The sequence below is a fragment of the Heptranchias perlo genome, chromosome 17 (genome assembly GCF_035084215.1).
Source record: "Heptranchias perlo isolate sHepPer1 chromosome 17, sHepPer1.hap1, whole genome shotgun sequence".
Taxonomy (NCBI): Eukaryota; Metazoa; Chordata; class Chondrichthyes; order Hexanchiformes; family Hexanchidae; genus Heptranchias; species Heptranchias perlo.
In genome coordinates, this window is record NC_090341.1 from 12,912,299 (window position 1) to 12,935,469 (window position 23,171).

Here is a 23,171-nt window from a genome sequence, read left to right on the forward strand (position 1 = left end):
TTGATAAAGACCCATTTTTTAACAGCTATCTCACATTAAACAATCAATTTATGTCCATTGTTTAGATTTGCTATGTTCCAAAAATATAATTCAGTAACATTGGACTCTTAACTGCCACCGACTGCCTGATTATTGTGGCATGAAGACTGCAGTGATGGTCATAAACATCTCCCAGCAGACCTGTTCTCTACCAGTAGCTTTGATGAGCCCTCAAGTACTGGTGACTACGGAGATATAGCCGGAACAGATTGTACACAACAGGAGTAAATTTAGGACTCGGCTGTTTTCATTTTCTGCAGAGAGTTTGTGAAGTAACATTAAAATTTTAAACCTAATTCAACTTCCTCGCCCCCAAGGAATGTGAAAGATCATGGGCAGCATTTTAGCACCCACGATCAGGTGCGTTCCTTGCGGGGGAGGCCCTGAAAATCGTGAAATCCCGGAGCGGGACCGGAGCCCGCCTCGAACCCGCGCACTTCCGGGTTCCCCGCTGACGCGCCGGCGTGCACGCGCAGCCCCCGCTGGTGGGAATCCCGCAGGCAATTAAAGCCAGCGGGATGCCACTTGAAAGTATTTAGTTGGCTTGTTCAGGTCATTAACTGACCTGATTAAGGGATTATGTGAGGAGGGGTGGGATTTTAGAGCAAACTGGGACTGTTTCCCACACTGGGGGAAACACTCCCAATTCAAATGGACCTGTTGCAGCCATCAGCCTGTGGCAGCTGCAAAGGTCCATTTGACAGGTTGGGTGGGGGGAGACCCTCACTCATTGCAGGAGGCCACTCTGTCACTTGGGACAAAGTTTGGCCTCCACCACCCTCCTCCTGACAATCAAAGTCACCAACTTGCACACTTACCCTGGTGTCCAGACACATGTACCTACCTTACGGACCCCCTCAGATGTACATCGTCCGGATGGGGGCCGCCGTAGCTGCAGTCATGACCTCCTCGGAGGGCGAACAGCATCACCAGCCTCGCCATCCACGCCGTCCACCTCTGACACGTGGAGCTCCACAACAGAGTGCTGTGACACATCCACCTGCACAGCAGGAGGGAGGGCTACCGCAGAGAGAGATGCGTCGCAGAGGGCACTACCCTCGCCACAGGGTCCACAGACCGAGGCTCAGCTTCCTGGACCTCTCTGAGCAGCAGTGCACACGGAGGCTCAGAGTCACTCGACATGTAGTTGTGGACATCTGCAGCCTCCTTCATGCCAAGCTGCTCCTGGCTGGCCCAAGCACCATCTTCTTACCTGTCGCTGTCAAAGTCACCACTGCCCTCAACAACCTCTCCTCCGCATCCTTCCAGGGTGCAACCGGGGACATCGCCGACGTCTCTCAGCCGTCTGCACAAAAGAGCCCTCCAAATACACCTACACCCACTCTGCAGTGACACAATGGGTGGCATCAGTTGTGGGTATTCATAGTGATCCTCAGGAAAGGGCATTATTGCACAGACCAGACAAGATTCGCGAAGACATGGCAGTAGTGGTGCCAATATAATATGTGATGTGAGTTGGTCAGAAATTCAATATAAGTAACAACCATGACAAACCCTCAAACACCCTTGTGCATCCCCTTCATGCTCATGACACATTTGCCTTACGCTGCCGACTGCACATATGTGATGCATGCCCTGTGGCTGCAGCACAGGTAGTGGCAGGTTGAGTGAGGCTGACCGTGAAAGAGATGCATGAGAGGGTGAGTACGAGACAGAGCCATGAGATTGTATGAGGATTGGGTTGAGTGGTAGTGGCGGGATGAGTACTGGCGAGGTGAGTAGGTGCAGGTACGATGAAGATGAGGTTTGAGTGGGTATGAGGGGTGATGTGACAGAGTAGTGTTGGCAGTGCAGAAGGAGGTGTGGGGTGGGGGCGGTGATGTGGCAGATGGAGTGTAGGGGAATGAGTAAGTGTACTCACTTTGGCTGACCTACTGTGGTCATTGGAGCGCCTCCTGCACTGTATGCAGGTGGGCGATATGTTGGTGGTGCAGGTGACCTCCTCTGCCACCTCGAGCCAGGCCTTCCTGGTGGCAGAGGCAGGCCGCTTCCTCCCGCCCGCCGGGAGGAAGATCTCTGTCCTCCCCCTCCTCCTCACCCCGTGTATTGATACCTGGAGTGAGGCATTATTAAACTGGGAGCAGCCTTCCCCCTGGGCTGCTCCATGCTGTGATTTTTTCTGTTTGTTGCAGCATCTGTCAGTGGAGGACTGCCCCTTTAAGTAGAGCTCCTCTAGCTGACAGATCTTACTGCGCATGCGCAGTCAGCCCGGCAGGACAGACCCACCAGAGGTGGCGGTACAGTGATATACAGTCAGGAGGGAGTGGCCCTGGGAGTCCTCAACATTGACTCTGGACCCCATGAAATCTCATGGCATCAGGTCAAACATGGGCAAGGAAACCTCCTGCTGATTACCACCTACCGTCCTCCCTCAGCTGATGAATCAGTCCTCCTCCATGTTGAGCACCACTTGGAGGAAACACTGAGGGTAGCAAGGGCACAGAATGTACTCTGGGTGGGGGACTTCAATGTCCATCACCAAGAGTGGCTCGGTAGCACCACTACTGACCGAGCTGGCCGAGTCCTGAAGGACATAGCTGCTAGACTGGGCCTGCAGCAGGTGGTGAGCGAACCAACACGAGGGAAAAACTTACTTGACCTCGTCCTCACCAATCTACCTGTCGCAAATGCATCTGTCCATGACAGTATTGGTAGGAGTGACCACCGCACAGTCCTCGTGGAGATGAAGTCCCATCTTCGCACTGAGGACACCATCCAACGTGTTGTGTGGCACTACCACCGTGCTAAATGGGATAGATTCAGAATGGATCTAGCAGCTCAAAACTGGGCATCCATGAGGCGCTGTGGGCCATCAGCAGCAGCAGAATTGTATTCCAGCACAATCTGTAACCTCATGGCCCGGCATATTCCTCACTCTACCATTACCAACAAGCCAGGGGATCAACCCTGGTTCAATGAGGAATGTAGAAGAGCATGCCAGGAGCAGCACCAGGTGTACCTAAAAATGAGGTGCCAACCTGGTGAAGCTACAACACAGGACTACATGCATGCTAAACAGCGGAAGCAACATGCTATAGACAGAGCTAAGCGATTCCACAACCAACGGATCAGATCAAAGCTCTGCAGTCCTGCCACATCCAGTCGTGAATGGTGGTGGACAATTAAACAACTAACGGGAGGAGGAGGCTCTGCAAACATCCCCATTCTCAATGATGGCGGAGTCCAGCACGTGAGTGCAAAAGACAAGGCTGAAGCGTTTGCAACCATCTTCAGCCAGAAGTGCCGAGTGGATGATCCATCTCAGCCTCCTCCCGATATCCCCAACATCGCGGAAGCCAGTCTTCGGCCAATTCGATTCACTCCACGTGATATCAAGAAACGGCTGAGTGCACTGGATACAGCAAAGGTTATGGGCCCAGACAACATCCCAGCTGTAGTGCTGAAGACTTGTGCTCCAGAACTAGCTGTGCCTCCAGCCAAGCTGTTCCAGTACAGCTACAACACTGGCATCTACCCGACAATGTGGAAAATTGCCCAGGTGTGTCCTGTTCACAAAAAGCAGGACAAATCAAATCCGGCCAATTACTGCCCCATCAGTCTACTCTCAATCATCAGCAAAGTGATGGAAGGTGTCGTCGACAGTGCTATCAAGCGGCACTTACTCACCAATAACCTGCTCACCGATGCTCAGTTTGGGTTCCGCCAGGACCACTCGGCTCCAGACCTCATTACAACCTTGGTCCAAACATGGACAAAAGAGCTGAATTCCAGAGGTGAGGTGAGAGTGACTGTCCTTGACATCAAGGCAGCATTTGACCGAGTGTGGCATCAAGGAGCCCTAGTAAAATTGAAGTCAATGGGAATCAGGGGGAAAACTCTCCAGTGGCTGGAGTCATACCTAGCACAAAGGAAGATGGTAGTGGTTGTTGGAGGCCAATCATCTCAGCCCCAGGGCATTGCTGCAGGAGTTCCTCAGGGCAGTGTCCTAGGCCCAACCATCTTCAGCTGCTTCATCAATGACCTTCCCTCCATCATAAGGTCAGAAATGGGGATGTTCGCTGATGACTGCACAGTGTTCAGTTCCATTCGCAACCCCTCAGATAATGAAGCAGTCCGAGCCCGCATGCAGCAAGACCTGGACAACATCCAGGCTTGGGCTCATAAGTGGCAAGTAACATTCGCGCCAGATAAGTGCCAGGCAATGACCATCTCCAACAAGAGAGAGTCTAACCACCTCCCCATGACATTCAACGGCATTACCATCACCGAATCCCCCACCAACATCCTGGGGGTCACCATTGACCAGAAACTTAACTGGACCAGCCATATAAATACTGTGGCTGCAAGAGCAGATCAGAGGCTGGATATTCTGCGGCGAGTGACTCACCTCCTGACTCCCCAAAGCCTTTCCACCATCTACAAGGCACAAGTCAGGAGTGTGATGGAATACTCTCCACTTGCCTGGATGAGTGCAGCTCCAACAACACTCAAGAAGCTCGACACCATCCAAGATAAAGCAGCCCGCTTGATTGGCACCCCATCCACCACCCTAAACATTCACTCCCTTCACCACCGGCACACTGTGGCTGCAGTGTGCACCATCCACAGGATGCACTGCAGCAACTCGCCAAGGCTTCTTCGACAGCACCTCCCAAACCCGCAACCTCTACCACCTAGAAGGACAAGGGCAGCAGGCGCATGGGAACAACACCACCTACACGTTCCCCTCCAAGTCACACACCATCCTGACTTGGAAATATATCGCCGTTCCTTCATTGTCACTGGGTCAAAATCCTGGAACTCCCTTCCTAACAGCACTGTGGGAGAACCGTCACCACACGGACTGCAGCGGTTCAAGAAGGCGACTCACCACCACCTTCTCGAGGGCAATTAAGGATGGGCAATAAATGCTGGCCTCACCAGCGACGCCCACATCCCGTGAACGAATAAAAAAAAAATTAGTGGATTGGATGCTACAATCGCGCGGGAAGCTGACTAATTTCACCGGGCGCGTTACCCACGCGCACGATAGCCCCCCCGCCGAGAACCCGCAGCCCTGCTAACATCAGGCCCCATGTTCTTTTTCACAAGCTCACAACAGTCTATCAAAATCTAAAACTGTCGGAAATATTCTGTTGAACTCCCCTGTTCAGTTAGTAAATGCACGGCTCTATGTGGCACTGATCCATGCGAAACAGGAGATTTCAGATTCGATCCCCAATCTGTCCTGAGTTGGCTGGTTGTAGGCAGGGTGGTGGAAGGGGTACTGCAATTGACCTCAGTGTCTTTGGGCTAGGATGGGGGTGGGGGGAAAGTCAGAGTATCTGCTCCTGACCAGTGATCCAGCTGGAAAGTGGGCATCTTTGAACAGTGGTCCAGGAAAGGATAAGTGGGTATCTTTGAACAGTGGGCCAGAAATGGATTGAATTTGGATGTGCTGGCCTCCATTGCTTGCAAGAACTACCAACACTCAACATCTAGGCTCAATCAGGAAGAATAGGCATTTGGACAAGTACCCAAAGTATTGTTGGTGCCAATGAGTCAGCATGTTTAGGAAAGGAGAGGAAAAAAGGAAGGAAAAACACCCAAATTCTATGATACTTGCCATGTTTATATACCACCTCCAGAGACACATAATAAAGGTGGTCTTATATGTTGGGTCAGAAATAGGATTAACAACATTTGTCGGAGGGCAGAAATCCAGGCTCAGAATAGCTCTAATTTACAAGCATTAGAAGGAGGAAGATGCAAATTGCCTTGTTTTTGGAGATTCCATTGCATGGAAAATAGGACATTGTTCAGAATACCTGACCTTTCAAGCCAGTCATTCATGGAAAGGCATTAATGTGGATGCAGGCAATTCTATAACCCATGTTATTTTGCCACTCCTCTCCATCTGGAAGAGGATGTATGGTGCACAGTTCTATTGTGAAGAGATAAATAAGGGAGATATATAATGGAAAAAATTACTAAGGTTTTTTTTTCTTACTTGCTGCGACCGGGGGAGGGACACAAAGTTTGAAAATCCAGAACAAAAAGCTTACTGAAAATATAAATGATTAAATGGCTCTAACTGGCACATACAAACAAAAAGTTAAAAGGTATTTCTTTGGCTCAGGTTCAGCCTTGGCCTTCCACCCACCTGCATGGATATTTTGTGTGAAAATGTTAACTGTTTCAGCACTTCACTAAAAATAAAAAAATAAATTGGCTAAAACCGTAGCACAGTCTCTCTGTGTGCATCATCCCCAGCAGAATATAATTCACAGGGAGTCGTGATCAAACTGTATAGTGCTCTAGTCAGATTGCACCTTGAGTACTGTGTTTAGTTATGGTTGTCAAGACACAAGGGAAACATTCAAGTGCTGGAGGCACATAAAGAAGAGCCATGAAGCTGATTCCTAATGTCAATGGTCTGAGTTATGAGAAAAGACTGGAGAAATTTAGGGTTTTCATCCTGCAAAGGAGGCATTCGTGTGGTGATCTTATAAAAGTGCACAAAATAGTTAAAGGTATGAAAAAGGTAAATCCAGAATATTAGTTTAAATTAAATCTTGAGTGTGGGACAAAAGGACACAGGTTCAAACTAACAAAAGGTAAATTTAGGACTGATATCAGGAAGTTCTTCAAACCAAGAGTGATCAATACATGGAATGAACTTTGAATAGAGTAGTGGAGAGGAAAACCCTGGAATTATCTAACAAATGTTTGGATGCTGCATTGGGTAGACATAACGATTTTTCTGGATGAATGAACTAATAAGGATCTCATCTGTTGTGATCTGTGGAACTGTGCAACTTGTCAACTAAGCCTGCAAGGAACCTCCTTTTAAAAAAAAAGGTTTTTTGTTAAATACGCAATCTCAGGACAATTCATATGAACTTTGTTTCCCCCTCCCACTCATAAAAAGATGCTGAACCACAGTTTTGCAAACAATACCTGGCTCACAGATACAAGAGTAACTCTGCCACTCATCACTGCAGTAACTGTTAGTTGGACATGAGGTGGAGTCACATAGATCAGGGACGGTGCAGCCTCGCTCCACGTTCATAGTGCGACTTGGCTTTGGCATTGCAATTCCAATAGAGGTGTCACCAAGACGCACCCCCTGAGAGTAGAAAAAAAACTGCAGTCAATAGATTGAATCCATTTATATCTGCATTGTCTCTATAATCTCCCTCCCCAGACCAAACAAAAAAAAAATATAAATAAAAAGGATGCTCACTAATCTGTGCCATTTATTTCCAGGTCATGTGAAACTAGATAGATGCCCCCAGCAACAAACAGAACAGCAAACATAGGAGGACATGATGTGCTAACTTTTACATGGACAGCATCTTCAATAACAAATGCGATAACATGCAGTCTTCAGCAGCAAGTAAAAACCAATATATATAAATGTACACACACATACATACATGCACACCCACACTTAAATTGAAGAGAGTCAAAACAGAACCATACGAATCAGGAAGGTCCCACATTCATGCTGGTTTATGCTGAATAAGCTAATCTCAATCAGAACAGCGGTAGAGGATGGGCTCCCTAGTCTAGAGATGGAGGGAAAAAAATCAGCCAGCTGTTCTTCTGATCACTATTGGTGATTTCTACTTGAAAGTGCATGTGTGAGGAAGTTTGGTGAGGACTGGGCTTAGCAGCATTGGCCCCAAACAGTCTAACCACTATCTAGACTCACATATGAAGAATGCCACTTGGGATAGGTGAGCACCTGAGGAACTATACTCCCCTGTGTATCATTGTCTTCAGGAGAGGAGAGAAGAATTTTTTGCTTCCAAGCAGGAATAAGGCAAAAATCTAATTATCTCACACATACAAATCTATACACACACTGCACAAAGTGGTGCGTATACCAGGCAAGATTGCTCACACTAGTGCACAGGTCACTCTCCCAAGTTTGCAAGTCGTAAAAATCTGTTTAAAAACATTTGAAAACTTCCACCCGCATGCATTTTCAAGTAGAAATCACTGATCATTATTAGGAGGAGGGCTGGGTGAATTTTCTCCTCATTCCTTAGCTCAGGGTCTCGGAGATTAATTGTAGCTGTCCTGATATGAGGTCAGCTAACTCAGTACAAGTCAGGGATTAAATGTGGGACATTGGTCTTTTTTTCAGATATGGTGTGAGAAAGTGTCCTTGTACATTGAATGATCGGCATCAGTCAAGAGTTCTTCCTGTCTTCCGTGCTTCTAAAAGTCATTTTTTTTCCTACTAAGACAGATCATTATCAGCCGAAGAAATCACCTTTCCATAACACAGAAAGCAGAACAAACTCTGAAATCAATAAAATGCACACTCTTTCTCTCAATAAGAAAGAGTGACAGAGCATACATTTTGGACAATAGTCCAACATGTGGTTGCTGCAGCCCCCAGACTGTCAACTAGATTAAAGTCTCTTTTGAGGGTCACTGGGGGTCACAGAAATTCACAAACTGAACTGCCTGTAACAAACAGCAATTCCTATACCTGGATACAGCCATCCAATCCATTCTGCACCTCACCAGCTCTGAGAATCCCACCAACTTGAAGATGCTTCAACTTCAGCCCATGTAGCTCATTGCCGACAACAACCGTATCCTAGCAACAAGAAAAATTTAATCAAAACTGCAGAAGTAGTCACACAATTGGGTTAAAATGCTCTGTCAGTTGGAGACAACCTTATATTAGATTCATGCTGGTGGAGTTGCTATCAATTCAATAACAAAGTGTTTCTTTTTAAAGATGCATTTTTTTGTCTGCCCCACACTCATCACAAAATGACCATGAAAGCTACCAGATTGATATTTGGGTTCCTAATGTCCTTCAGGGACACTTGGTTTACATATGACCCTAGGCCCCACTACGTGGTTGATTCCGAATGCTCTCTGAAATTGCCTAGCATGTCACAATTACTAGAAGGAGGCTCATCACCTTCTCAGGGCAACCAGGGATGAGCAATAAATGTGGCCTTGCCAGCATCACCCACATTCGGAGAACAAACAAAATAACGAATCAAAAAGGAGTGGATTGTTTACACCAAGATTGTACATTAAAAGCCTGTTTGAAGTGTACATTGCTCTTTGGGTTTTGGCATGATAAACCTTTGCTTATCACGAAATGACAAAAAAACAATGGACTGTGTTTTCCTCCCAGTCATGAAACGATTTTGCAATTGTGCTCATTAATTTAGGTCAATCGAAAGGAAGCGCAAACAGAGGGGGAGCAAATATAAAGAGAATTTAAAATGGAAACAGAAAGAGCAAACTTGAATTTAAAGCTGAAAAAGATTAGTATACAGGCAAAAGAGTTTAGGCTGAGATTATTATACTTTCAGAAACAATAATTGGTGTATTATTTAAAGCACACATCAGAATTCTTTGTGGTCTTCTTGCTGCAATAATGCAGATTAAGTGGAATTTTCATATCATCCATGAAACGGGATAAGTATTTCAAGTTCTAAGAAATGTAAACTTTTGCCAGGATATATTTAGGTATAATACTGGCATTTGTAATAGATGATTTTTTTTTCTTGAGAATCCTCAGGATCCACCAACACATACCAACTGGATTTATTAAAATTCAAAATATATTGTGTTTTCACAAAAGACAACATTAATTCAATGATATCTGAAAATATCCTGAAAGGGTTTAATAAAGGTTTATTAACACAAGAAAACAGTTGCATATTATTGTGAAAAATGTATATATAGCAAATGCATTTATCAGAATGTCATGTGAAACAATTAGAATGTAATCACAGAATCTCAAATAATTAAGTGTCAAATAATTTCCGATAATATAATTGCAAATTGTTACTTGCATTGGAAACAAAAAAGTATGTCGATTTCCTATAAAAATGTACCTCTGTGTTCTACATTTTGCGGTAAAATCACTGAATTCCCTGAAAACTCTTGCACTGTGCTTTGCTGGAGAACAAGAGTTTGTGAAGGATACAGGAAGATTGAATTGTTTATCACAAGGGAGTTGGTATCTGACTGTTTTTAGAAGTGAGCAGATGTGTGCCTGCAACATGGTTGACTCTTTACTGTCCTTTGCATCAAACTGCAGCAGATGGCCCACCGTCACCTTCTGAGGACAACTAGGGGTGGGCAATAAATGCCGGCCTTGCCAGCGATGCCCACATCCCGAGAATTATTTTTTTTTAAATGCAGTGTTTCCTGGATAAATCGTGATTTTCTCAATTTTTGTTGTCATGTTAGCATAAACATTGCGCATTTCATTGCCGGATTAAGAACTTTCAAACACTTATTCTAATTAAGTGGCTTGCTGTCTGCTTGGGAAGTGTGATAGCATCTTTCTTATAAGTACATTGTTTATGGCTGCTAATTCTTTGCTAATGATGATAAAATTGCTCCTTTAGGACATAAATCTAACAAATAAAAACAGGCATTACTGAATAGAAAAAAATATAGCCCAATAGGCAGAAATCATGAGGCTCTGCTGCCAGCACGGAGCCTTGCAAGTGCATGGAGCAGAACTAAGGCTGCAATGTTTTAGCCCCATATCTTACCCACTCCTGCGTCTAGCTAGCCTCATGCCAGCAGTGGAGCCTTGAGATTTCTGCTCTTATATGTTTTAAATGCAGGTGCTCAGTTAAAATCCAAAAGGGGAATTCAAGGATCCTGGCGATTTGTACCGAAGACTCATTTTCTTCACATTATCTCATTATTGTTGGGACCACAAAGTGGAAGTTTTAGTTTGACCCTTCCAGTGCTGCAGACAAGTTTACTCAGCCAGATGCTGTTAAGATCCAGGGGGTTCCAACAAATGTACTTGTTCAGCAGTTCTTTTTCCTGTTTTGATGCATGAAAACTCATCAAATGTTGACTTGGTTGTAGCTACGATATGGTCAGGTCAATCATTGATGTCTGGGCTTTCAACTGATTTCTTGAAATGATTATGCAATATGAAGAGAGGATTAGATTTCAGGAATTATAGAATCATAGAAGTTACAACATGGAAACAGGCCCTTCGGCCCAACATGTCCATGTCGCCCAGTTTATACCACGAAGCTAGTCCCAATTTCCTGCACTTGGCCCATATCCCTCTATACCCATCTTACCCATGTAACTGTCCAAATGCTTTTTAAAAGACAAAATTGTACCCGCCTCTACTACTGCCTCTGGCAGCTCGTTCTAGACATTCACCACCCTTTGAGTGAAAAAATTGCCCCTCTGGACCCTTTTGTATCTCTCCCCTCTCACCTTAAATCTGTGCCCCCTCGTTACAGACTCCCCTACCTTTGGGAAAAGATTTTGACTATCGACCTTATCTATGCCCCTCATTATTTTATAGACTTCTATAAGATCACCCCTTAACCTCCTACTCTCCAGGGAAAAAAGTCCCAAGTCTGTCTAACCTCTCCCTGTAAGTCAAACCATTAACAAACCATTAACAAACAAAATTTGAAAGTTTGTGAGAAAGGCTGTTTAATTTATACAATTAAGTGTTTCTTTATGCTGAGCCTCTTTTTCCATGTTAAGGTTACATGAATAAGACTCATCTGTAGCCTGGGACATGCCCTGCTGGTGATAAAATCTTATAGGGTGCACTGTGCTCCCCAAGGGATGAGGGGCGGAAGGGTCACACACATTATTGTAGATGATTATGTTCATTTTATGATGTATTGTTTGAATACAATGGGGATTTGCATACACCAGAGTTGCATATTAATGATTTCTTTTTATGTTGAGGATAAAGGAACCCAGACATGGGAAAAAGTTGCACACAACTGGGATTTGGACAAAAATAGACTGTACTCAATATGGTTTAAGCATTACAGAAATTAGATGGTTTGGTTCCAACTTTGTAGCTATTACAGACCCTTTAAAGATCAAATTCCTCCTATGTGTTATAATTTTACAATAGATCTACAAATAAATCAATCTGACCTGATAAAGTCCAAAATCAATAGTGATGGTTGCTATGTATCGTATATCTCGACCATTCCTCACATCACGTAGCTCCAATTGAAGATCATGCCACCTCCCATCATTCAATGGTACTTGATTCAGCAGCAACCTTACAGTCCGACTGGTCCCCCGATTGACAGCAAATGATAGGTGTCCTGAGTTCAACTGAAAATAATTCAGCAGAAAGTTTAGAAAAATCTGAACTTAGGAAGTAGTTTAACACCAATAGTTATATAGCATTTCATTCGCACAGAAAAACGGTTTGCCTTAGAAAATGGCAAGATGCCTTCATTTCCCTACAACTCAAGTTTGCTGGCATCTGCCATGTTAACAGGCGAGGCAAAAAAAGGAGGTTAGACACTTCACCTCTGTGCACCTCTTGGTGACCAGTACTGATGTCTGCCTGGCCAGGGAATGGTACGTGCTACAGAGGAAATTGAAAGAGGAAAAAAAATAAAACAAGATTAAAAATTTAACCTTACAAGGTCTTTAAGCATTTTATAAAATATAACCAAATTAAGGAGAGGATAAGAGGGTCCTATGAGTCTATAACGCACTTTTGGGTTCCGCTGATACTATAAGTTGTAAGACCATAAGTGCATTTGAATGTGTTATGGACCATAACACTATTCCATTCAAACAGACAATTTTAAATAACAATAATAATTTCTAAGAATATTTTGCTTCATTTCCCCCATTATTGCTTCATCCGCATTCTCTCTCTTCTATTTTTATGTTAACACTGCTGGCACTTTTTCCTATTCAATATAACTTAATCTTTCTATTCTAATATTTCTCCAAGAAACAAATGCTTGAAACATCTTTGTTACCTGTTTTCTTCCTCACGGTTCATTGGAAGTGCAAGCAACTTCAAAAAAGTTAGTCTCTGATTAACTGCAAGCATCCCGAAAGACTGGCTCTTCAGCCAATCTAATACTAAAACTGTAAAGATTGACATGGTCACATCACAGTCTGGTCACACTCACAACACTTAATTGGAGTTAGCACTAATTGAATAATTTTCAACATCAAGTGTAATTTTGAAGCTCTGTAGCAGTGACTGAATCAACAGCATCATCAAGGAAAACAAGTTGACACTGAAACTCAGAAGGTATCTGTGTCACTCCCACAGTTACCTGTAATATGTAACATCTTGACTAATCCTATCAAACTGCATTGACTATGTTATGATTATCAAATAACTCTACCTGTGCTACCTCATCCCTAAATTTGGACAATTAATCATTAAAGTACTAAAACTAATGAAAAGGCAATTAGTGATAAGATCATTTGGATCAAATTTTAATGATTTATAATATAATTATTTGGTAAGAAGGTCATGGCAGGGAAAGGGGATTTTACTGGAAAACAATGAACTACAAGATGCTAGGAGATTCATACATCAGTATTATAATTTGAGAGACTGAGTAATATGAATTAAGAAATGTTCTTACATCTCTAATTCTAAGCATTTATTAAAATTGTGAAGTTTTTTTTGCAGATGTTCTGTGAAAATGAACACATTTATACCTTGAAGATCTTACAAATCAAAAATCAAATTCAAAATTCCAACTCAAATTTAATTTACACCTGAATCCAAACTAGAAAAATCTGTCTATTCACAGCAATATACTACAATTTTGCTTAAGTATCAGACAACTGCGAAATTTTAATAACTGCACAAAAAAATAACAGCAGAATAAATTTAAATCTTGGTTATGTAATTAAAGAAGATTTTTATTTAAATGGAATTACAAGTTTGTGGCAGTGAAGCTGTTAATAATTAACAGAGAAAAGGAGCTAAAGGAAGAATCATACACTTGAAGAGATAGGGCAAGCAAGGAGGCAGAGGAAAAAAATAAACAGTCAGGCAGAAACCTCCTTTACCATCTGTCAAGACCAAATTTGAGTCAGGTTATTGTATCTAACATTGCAGCTGTACATCACAAGCTTCAAGATACAGAAAGCCAAAGACAGAAAAATAAATGAAATGAAAAAGCATTAGAAAGATATACAGAGAGATTATTTATACTGGCGCCTCTTGATCAAATTGGCTGCCAGAGAAAAAAGACAGATGGAGGCAGTCAAGCAGAGACAGTCTAAGAAGATAGGCAAACACAGAGACAAATGTAGTCCAGGGGGATGAGGGTGGGGGAAAAGAAAGGAAGTGATAACAAAAGAGGTACGGTTGTTCCTAACTGCCTTCGGTTGACCAAGTAATACACTAATGAAGAGAGGGACACAATATACAAAGAAAGAGTGTAAGAACAAGAGAACATGCTACTTTTTTCCCTCATGAGTGTGGATTGGATGTGAGATGCACATCAGATTACAACATGAAGAGAATGATAACCTTTTAGGTTACTTTTCATTGCTTCAATATAGGCATCCTCCACCCACTAATGGATTGCACAGAATGAGCATATTCCATTCTGGACAAAATCATGAAGGTTGATTTTTGCTTTCGGACATTTTTCAGGTCAGTGATGGCAGCAGGATATTGCCTATGGGATCCTCCCTCGCCCACATGGTATATAACCGAAGGTTTCCTTGGAAATGTCAATCTATTTTGACCTGACTCAACAAGTTGATGGCACATTTTCTGGCAAGATATTGAGTGGATGGCAATGTGGGAACTCAATTCTGGAGGAAGCCTCAATGAAGGAACAAAGAATACCAACAAGGAAGGCAATCTATCTTTGTTCTTCATTCACTGCATCACTGTTTTGACACACTTGCTAAAATGAAGGTTATCTATGCCCACTAAATTCAAGTATTGTTTGAGATTAGGTCACAAGGTAGTTTTAGAGTCAATGAAATATTCCTTCACTGAGCCCAAAGGTCTCGCTGTTGCTAAGTTAACCACTTAGATAACTTTTGCTTTGAGTTGGCTTTGCCAGAACCTTAGGATCATAGGCAAACAGCAGAATATCATAACTCTAGATGCTTCCCTGAACGAAATAGACATTCTTAACCAGCTGAGGAGAATTTGTGAAATAAATAATTATTGCTTGCTGGAGATGGAACTGGGAAAACCATTTTGGACAGAAACCTTTGATGAGGCCCAAGGGCTGCACCATTCCCATGAATTGAAAAGGGCTGATCAACAATCAGTGACTGAAGCTTGCTGAGTCAATGAGTGCATAGAGAGCTGGACTTAAGTCCTAAGGAGGAATTGAAGGACAGTATAGGAAACTTAACTTCCAGACTTAGTTCATGGAGCAAAAAATGAGGAAATGATCTCAAGAAATGAGAAGAAAAAGGCTTAACAAATGCCACAATTACTCCTACATGAATATGTATGGAACTCCATTTTGGGTGAAGAGATGACAGATGCTGGGGGATACTCCTAGACTAGAGAATATCATAGTTTGAGGGGTGAGGGGGGGGGGTGGTGTCAAGGCTCCTGACGTAACACTATTGAAAACATTTCTTCTATTTAATGTTATAGGGACAATTCCTGAATGAGAACCATTTAAAAATCAGAATCATTAGAATTAAGAGGCTGCCCTCTTGGAATTCACCCTCAAATGGAATTTGGTTGGGTCTGGGTGGAAGATCTCACCTGATAATTGAGACAGAAGGTCCCCCCATGGAGCAGGAAGATTAGCAGATTATGCTCAATAACACAGTGTCAAAGACTCAGTTCCCTGTTCTGTTCAAATCTTTTGGGGACACTGGGAAACAGGCAAAGGGATGAAATATGTACCCCTGCAGTCCTTGACAGGGATTCGGTGCTTGTCCAATTATGCAATGAGGTCAATTAAAGGAGCTCTAAGATGTCCTGGAGAACCTCTAAATGGATTCACTCATCTGGATTGATGTTGACCATCAGCTGTTGTGTCGCCCATCCCAGCTAACTGTTGAGGCGAGATTGCCATTCCAAGGTTTCTGCACCAGCAGGCAATTAGCAATGCATTAGAGAGGGATCTATTGCAGTAGTATGATCGCAGACATCAGCCGATGTTGACTAGTATGCAGGATCACTCATCAGCCAGTACCAAAGAATGGTTCGTTTTCTTTAGTTATGGTTCTGTGCCAGTCAATGCTGAGACCACAGATTACCAACAAGTACTCCACTACTGCAGATATGCAACAGACAGTGGTACTGGGGCTCAGACGATGCCAGTTGGTACCTTCAATGTAATTCCCACCAGTTAATGGTTAGGGTACTAGCTGGTATCAAGGTGGCTCTCTTCATAGCACTGGTGGTGAAGAGGTGGTATGGACCTGGTCCAGAGCTGATGCTGTTGATCCCAAATAACAGTACTGGTGGAAGCAAAAGTCTATTACATGCCTACTGACTCCAACAGCTACCTGGATTTCACTTCTTCCCATCCCACGTCCTGGAAGGACTCCGTTTATTTCTCCCGGTTTCTCTGTCTTTGTCGTGTCTGCTCTAATAATGCCACCTTCCACACCAGAGCTTCTGAAATGTTCTCTTATTTCGCCAAGGATTCTGTTCTGCTGTGGGAGACAGTTCCCTCAACTGGGTCCATCCCATTTCCTGTGCTTCTGCTTTCACCCCTTCCCCACCGCCGCCGCCACCCCTCCTCCCACAAACAACCTTGATAAGGCTCCTCTGTCTTCATCTTCCACTCCAGAAGCCTCTGCATTCGCCAGATCGTCTTTTGTGGTTTCCACTACCTCCAACATGATCCCACCTGGAAATGCATCTACCCCTGCTTTATCTGTGTTTCAAAGGGACCATTCCCTCTGTGACACCCTGGTACATTTGTGCACCACTTCTGTCACCTGCTTTCCTTCCCCTAGCACCTTCCCATACAAGTGCAGGAGATGCCACACTTGTCCATTCACCGCCTCCCACACCATTATCCAAAGCCCCAAACATTCCTTCCATGTGAGACAGCGATTCACGTGTACTTGCGCCAACCTAATATACAACGTTCGCTGCTCATGGCACGGTCTCCTCTATGTTTCAAAGACCAAATGCAGATTAGCTGACCACCTTTGTCAAACACCTTTGATCTGTCTACAAGAGTGATCTTGAGTTCCGTCGCTTACCACTTCAACTTCCCATCCAACTCAAACCTCTCTATCTTTGGCCTTCTATACCATTCCAACGAAGCTCAACACAAGCTCGAGGAACAGTGCCTTATCTTTCTACTAGGCACTTTGCAACCTTCTGAATGTAATACTGACTTTAATAACTTTAAACGATAACTATAGCTCCCACTTTGCTAACTTCTCCTATTTCCATTTTAGAGCTGCTTTATCTTCCACTGCCTCCTCTAGTCACATGTTCGCTGAATCTCTTCAATTTCTTTTGTTTTGCTTCTTCCTATCATCTTACATTAATATCACTTCATCCATTTAACCATCTCCTATTTTCCATTTAAGCACTTAAGATGATTCTACTTCTATTCTATGTATGTGTGCATTCCCCCCTTCCCTTTGCTCTGTTTCTTTTTAAATGCTGTTCATCTGTAATTCTTTTCAGTCTGATGAAGGGTTATAATCCTGAAACATTAACTTATTTGTTCTCTTTCCACTGTTGCTGACTAATCTGCTGAGTATTTTTAGCATTTTCTGTTTACATTTCAGATTTCCAGCATCTGCAATATTTTGCTTTTTATTTATATTGAAGCAAACATACTGACTTCTTTCTTTAAATTTATTCTATAGAATGGCTTCTGATCTTTGGAGCTGATATCTTTTGGTGCAGGCTGATAAGCCTAGATAAACTGTACAGGTCACCAAGTCATTGTTGGAAGAAAGGCAACAAAGCCTTTTCTCAGATCTGACAGCAGCGGTGAATGCCCAGGAGCTTTTTTTTTATTAAAACAGCGTTTAAAGCTGGTCTGCTTGAAGTATTTTGAGTGTCCATCAATATCAACTAATCAAAAGTTCAAGAAAGGCTGAAAAGAATTTTGTGATCGGAAAAACTCTGTTGCTGCCAGTAGTCCTCAGTGACCTTTAAAACTTTGATGGCATTAAAGTGAATAAAAAGAAACTATCCAGCTAATACAAACATACTTCTAATGCCTTAAAGAAGCCCTCAATGTAGAGGCATGGGAGAGAACATTTTATCATTCAAAAAACAAATGGGTGATGCTGGTGGGGGACAGATGAAATGGGCAACATCATGTCCCAAAAGTATCTTAAAGGGATGTCATCGCTACTAATTTTTCCACAGATAGAACACGGGGTAAATTTTTGTTTCCAGTGCTCCTGTCACAAGATTTCACACACTGGAAGTTTGCATCAGGAATTCAGGCACTCGTCCAAATTTCTGAAATGTGCTCCAGGGCTTATGATGCTCTGCGACGGGAGCACTGAATTCAAAATATCATCCCTATACCCACTCGCAGTAAACCCATTGGTGCATTTGGGATGTTGGAACAAAAAACTTATTGCCATCTTAAAAGCCTCAAGCTACAGAAAATAAAACAGAAAAATAAATTAAATGATAATATTAAATAGAATATTAAGTAGTAAGAGCAAGACAACATATTTCTTGGATTTAAAGGACAAAATTACACAGTTATATCTGATTTAATATTCAAAAAAATTGCACACATACTAATCTAATGAGGGCCTTTTCTTTAAATTAAATTTTCTGGCACATTGTTTGAAACTAGACTTAAATATCTTAGACTTAAATATTTGGAGAAATGCACATGGGAGCACATGTAAAAGACACAATATCCAGATCACTAGTGGCTACTCCTGGGTTACACAATCATGTAATTAGACATTGGGCAATATGGGCACACTCCTGAACATAAGACGCTGAGACCACTTATGGGAGTGGCCAGCACCGATATAGACAGCTGAATATATAAGGCAAACCAAAAACTTGTAACAATAACCGCTTCAAAAAAGCTGACAAATCCAGAATGAACCTGACCCGTGAGAACAAGTAGTTACACAGGCTTTTTACCTTAAGCAATAGATGCACATAGCATTCCTTCACTTAGGAATAAAAAATGTAAGTAAACAAAAGACTGAAGGGGAAAATCAAATGTTGAAGGCAGAAAATTGGTGATGAATTCATAGGGGTATGCGGTGGGGGTGGGGGGGGGGCGGGGAGGGGATGATTTTGGGGCATGGTCCCTGAAACAAAAAAAATGAATTTTTACATTAAAAATTAATGCATTCTGGTTAGTTTCAAGCACCTTTATATGTCACAATAGATTTTTAATTTAAAAGAAAAAGAATAAAGTGACATTTGGATTTTCACCAGATCATCACTTATCCTAGAACTGTACCTCAGTAGCAGTCATCACTTTTGGTGGAAAACTGGGAAACATTACTATACTTAAAAGAATGCTGACACTCCAGTGCAGTACTGAGTGGGCACTGCACTTTCAGATGAGATATTGCCTACCTGTTCGGGTGGATGTAAAAGATCTCATGGCACTATTTGAAAAAGAGCAGGGCATTCTCTTGGTGTCCTGCCCAACATTCCTCTCTCAACCACATCACCAAAAAAACAGGTCATTTATTTAATTTGCTGTTTGTGCGCAGTCTTCCTCTGTGCAAATGTTTACCATGTTTGCCCATACAACAGTGACTACACTTCACAAAGTAATTCATTGGATGTGAAGCACTGAGATAGCCAGAGGACATAATTGTTTACATTGATGCTTTTCACATTTTAACATGGCATAGCCATATGTCCCATCTTGTTGTGACAGTAACTCATAAATTGACTGGACAAATCATACTCAAAATATCTTCACCAATGTCATGGGACCATTTCCCCTTGTTCAATTGTTGTGTGATGTCTTTCATATAAATTAAACTGTTTATAAGCTCACCTCTGATTCCCATTACATTGAGTTCTCCTTTGTTGGTTCGATCATATGCAGTGCAGATATAACCTGCACTTTCTATGTGACCATCATTCATTGCCAAAACCAGCAGCTATGTTACATATTGTGCAAATTCAACTGATTAATATCAGATACAAAAACAAGGTTGAAATGACATAATCTTTGAGCCACCCAGGTTGAATAACTTAATTTAGCTCTCTTGCTCTTCTGGCTCAGTAACTGATCCAAAAAATCAGAACTCATTGTATGAACAGAAACAGTCAAAAAAGTGACAGAAATAGATAAAGAATCGAAAGAATGTCAAAGATTTAGAGGTATGTTTTCTACTGCTTGTGCCCTTGGAGTTGGCATTAAAAGGGACAAAAAATGGGGGGAAAGTGTTAGAAGCATCAGCTGGCTGTACTAACACTAATCCAGGATTCAAACCTTGTGAAAAAAAATTATTAGCTCTAATTCTTTGCAGTTATTGTAATGGCCACTGCTTAACAATGCCAATTAAGGGCTACTTAATGGCTCTTAATATCAATTGCCTTCCATTGGGTGCAATAAATTCTCCACTGGCACCATTTCTCTCAACCTGAGTTGGAATTATATCTCTGGGATAGGAAAATATGCTGATGAGCACTACAGCAGCTATCTATGCTGGCCTTCACTGCTGCAGTGGACAGAAGGCTGAGCAGGAGTGAAGGCTGCGTACAAAACTAACCTGCACCAGGCCAAGAAGGTGCAACCTGTCCCTAACAGAGAAGCAGTACATTTAAAGACTTATACTGTCCAGGGATGTGGTTACTGGCTTCGTCACCTCCTGGACAACAAGCTGAAGGAACAGCCTTTAGTCAGCGTTGGCCTCACTGTGGTCATCACAGTAATGAGAGCGCTCAGTTTCCAAGCCACTAGCAGCTTACAGAGAACACTGTGGGGGTTGAGCCGCTATTAAACCATAAATCTGATGTGCTGTTTGGCCATAGATCAACTTTGGCATGCAGCAGCTCTTGCAGTCCTAAATATAACAGGCTTCTATCAACTTGTGTACATCCCTAGAGTTTAGGGTAAAATTGAATGCAGCCATGTGGCTCTTTGGGCACTGTACAGCATTGTCACGACATATGCAAATGAAAAGGCCTTTCACTCCCTTAATATGCAGTGATATGTGATCTTCAATTCAGAATGGTGCACGTTATGTGCGCTTCTCCAAGATTAGCTACGATTATTACATCCTGCACCAATCCAACATTACACAGCTGTTCCAAGGGAAAGCTCAAAGGCTGGGTGTTGGGCGATATGAGGTATGCATGTCTCATTATCCATTTGCATAAGCCCATAGTATGGCTGCGCTGTGTCACAGTGAAACCCATGCCCAAATCTGGGGGCTGATCATGCAGGCCTTTGGCATGCTCAAATAGCACTTCAGCTGCCTGGACTTCTCTGGCAGCTACCTCGTGCATGCCCCTGAAAAGGTAACCAAATTGGCAATGACGTATATGCTGTGCAACATTCACAGCAAGTGAGGCATCAACATGCAGTTATCAATGATCATCAGGCACCAGTGCAAGCATAGAACATGGAGACACTGTAACATCCACAATCTGAGGAAGGAGGACAGCTGGAAGCTTAAGAACAGTGACAGCAGTTAACTGATGGCTTCTTCCCTTGAGCTGCAACACTGGGACATTTTACATGTGCTGGATGTAATGATGTCCATCCTATCTGCTTGCTTATTGCTGTTCTGTACCTTGACAATAACTCATCAGTAAGAACACCTACTGATATCCCTTGGGTGTTTAGAAAATAGACATAGGCAGCATGACGTTTTAATTAATGGCAACATTTATTTAACTGTAATGTATGTTATGTACAAATTCCTGCCTGTGTTCTATGTCTCCCAGTGTCTTTAATGGGATGTATATGCAGAATGTCAAGTGTGAAAAGGTGCATTTATGTGCAAAGATTTCAGTGTAACATCATGGGAAAGGATGCCTCCAAATGAATGGGTGAGATGGATTTACTGTGGTCTTAGTGGTTCTCCTCAAAGTTGTGGGTCCTGATCTACTTCTACATGCAGTGAATGCCCCTAGCTCCTTCTGGGGAGGTAGATGCTCTGCTCCAGCCCAAGCCACCCTGAGGCACCAGCATCAGTCCCAAGAGCTTCCTGAGATGTTGTTGCTCCTACATCCAAGGGGTCAGAGATGTGGTCCTCTGACACTTGTGCTGGGCTTGGCGTTCACACAGCTCTGCCACAAGCACGAGACCCAAAGCAAGCCTTGTGCACAGTTTTCTTCCATGCAACAGGAGGGTATGTCCTTATGAAATGCATGTTTCCTGGAGCACAGTGGTGCTCAAGTCCCTTCTCATTCATAGCTGCAATGGGACCGCTGTGGTTATGGTCTTGCATACTGAGACTGTTACAACACACACCACAATGGCTATCACTTGCTGCATATCAGACCTCAGGCTGGAGAAGGTATCCTCAATGGCCCTACTCATAATGTTCAAAATCTGGGACACAGTGTTGTCAGGACATCCAGATTTTTCTGCACAATGCTTCCTGTAGAGCCAAATGAAATGGCTGCACCAAACACAAAGTCCAGTATCCTTTGCTCAAAGGGATCTGTTGAGAGGTCAACTTCCTCAGATATGCCTGGAGAAGATCCAGAATTGCTGGACCTCTGCAAAGCAACTACAAACCTCTCTGAAGACTGCCATGGTTACAGCCCCTCATGACTAGTTGTATTATCTTTGCCAACCGAACCTTGCTGCACCTTCCTATCTTCAGAGGTAAGTGAGTTAATGCTGCAAAAATATATGGGTGGAGGGGGGGGGAAATGCTCCTCCTGCTACTGTTGTTCTTGCTCTTTAGCGGTGCCAGTGACTAGACTGCTGGAGTCTTCACCTGTGAAGAGAACACATGGGACATTGGAGAACATTTTACTATTATTGTGGAGTTGTGTCGGTACGTACTGCTTGAATGTCTTTCTTTACTGCCTGGATTCTGCAATACTTTCTCCAGGCATATTGTGATGGGCATGTACATACCTCTGCAGTACCTATGCGTAGAACTACATGACCTATAAATTCACCTAAGCAGGCCTCCTAGGTCAGCACAGTTTTCGCCCAGATCACTCACCCTCCAATCTTATTTCTGCCTCCAGCATTCGAAACCAGCCCACCCTAGAAAAAGCAAAATATTTGCTTTTAACAAATGGTGCTGATACAGGACAAAGACAGTTGGAGGTCATTTTAATCTAACTTGCCCAGTGGGAAACTAACGCAATCCGATCAGCTGCTAGTTTTACACGCGGCCTGCCTGATTTTACTATCCATTGACTTCAATGGAAAGTAAAATTGTGCGATGTCTAAAATGGGCGGCCGATCTGATCATCAGTTTACCACCAAATGGGTTAGATTAAATTTACCCCGACA

At 43.0% G+C, this 23,171-nt stretch overlaps 1 protein-coding gene across 1 annotated transcript in view; it reads right to left on the reverse strand.

Moving 5' to 3' along the window:
- celsr3 (cadherin, EGF LAG seven-pass G-type receptor 3) overlaps positions 1-23,171 on the reverse strand; it is a 243,391-nt gene that overhangs the window by 78,751 nt on the left and 141,469 nt on the right. The window contains exons 10-12 of the mRNA XM_067999063.1: positions 11,932-12,117; positions 8,507-8,617; positions 6,961-7,129 (exon numbers count right to left, since the gene is read on the reverse strand). Coding sequence (XP_067855164.1) covers positions 6,961-7,129; positions 8,507-8,617; positions 11,932-12,117 — 466 coding nt within the window. The remainder of the gene's footprint in view (positions 1-6,960; positions 7,130-8,506; positions 8,618-11,931; positions 12,118-23,171) is intronic.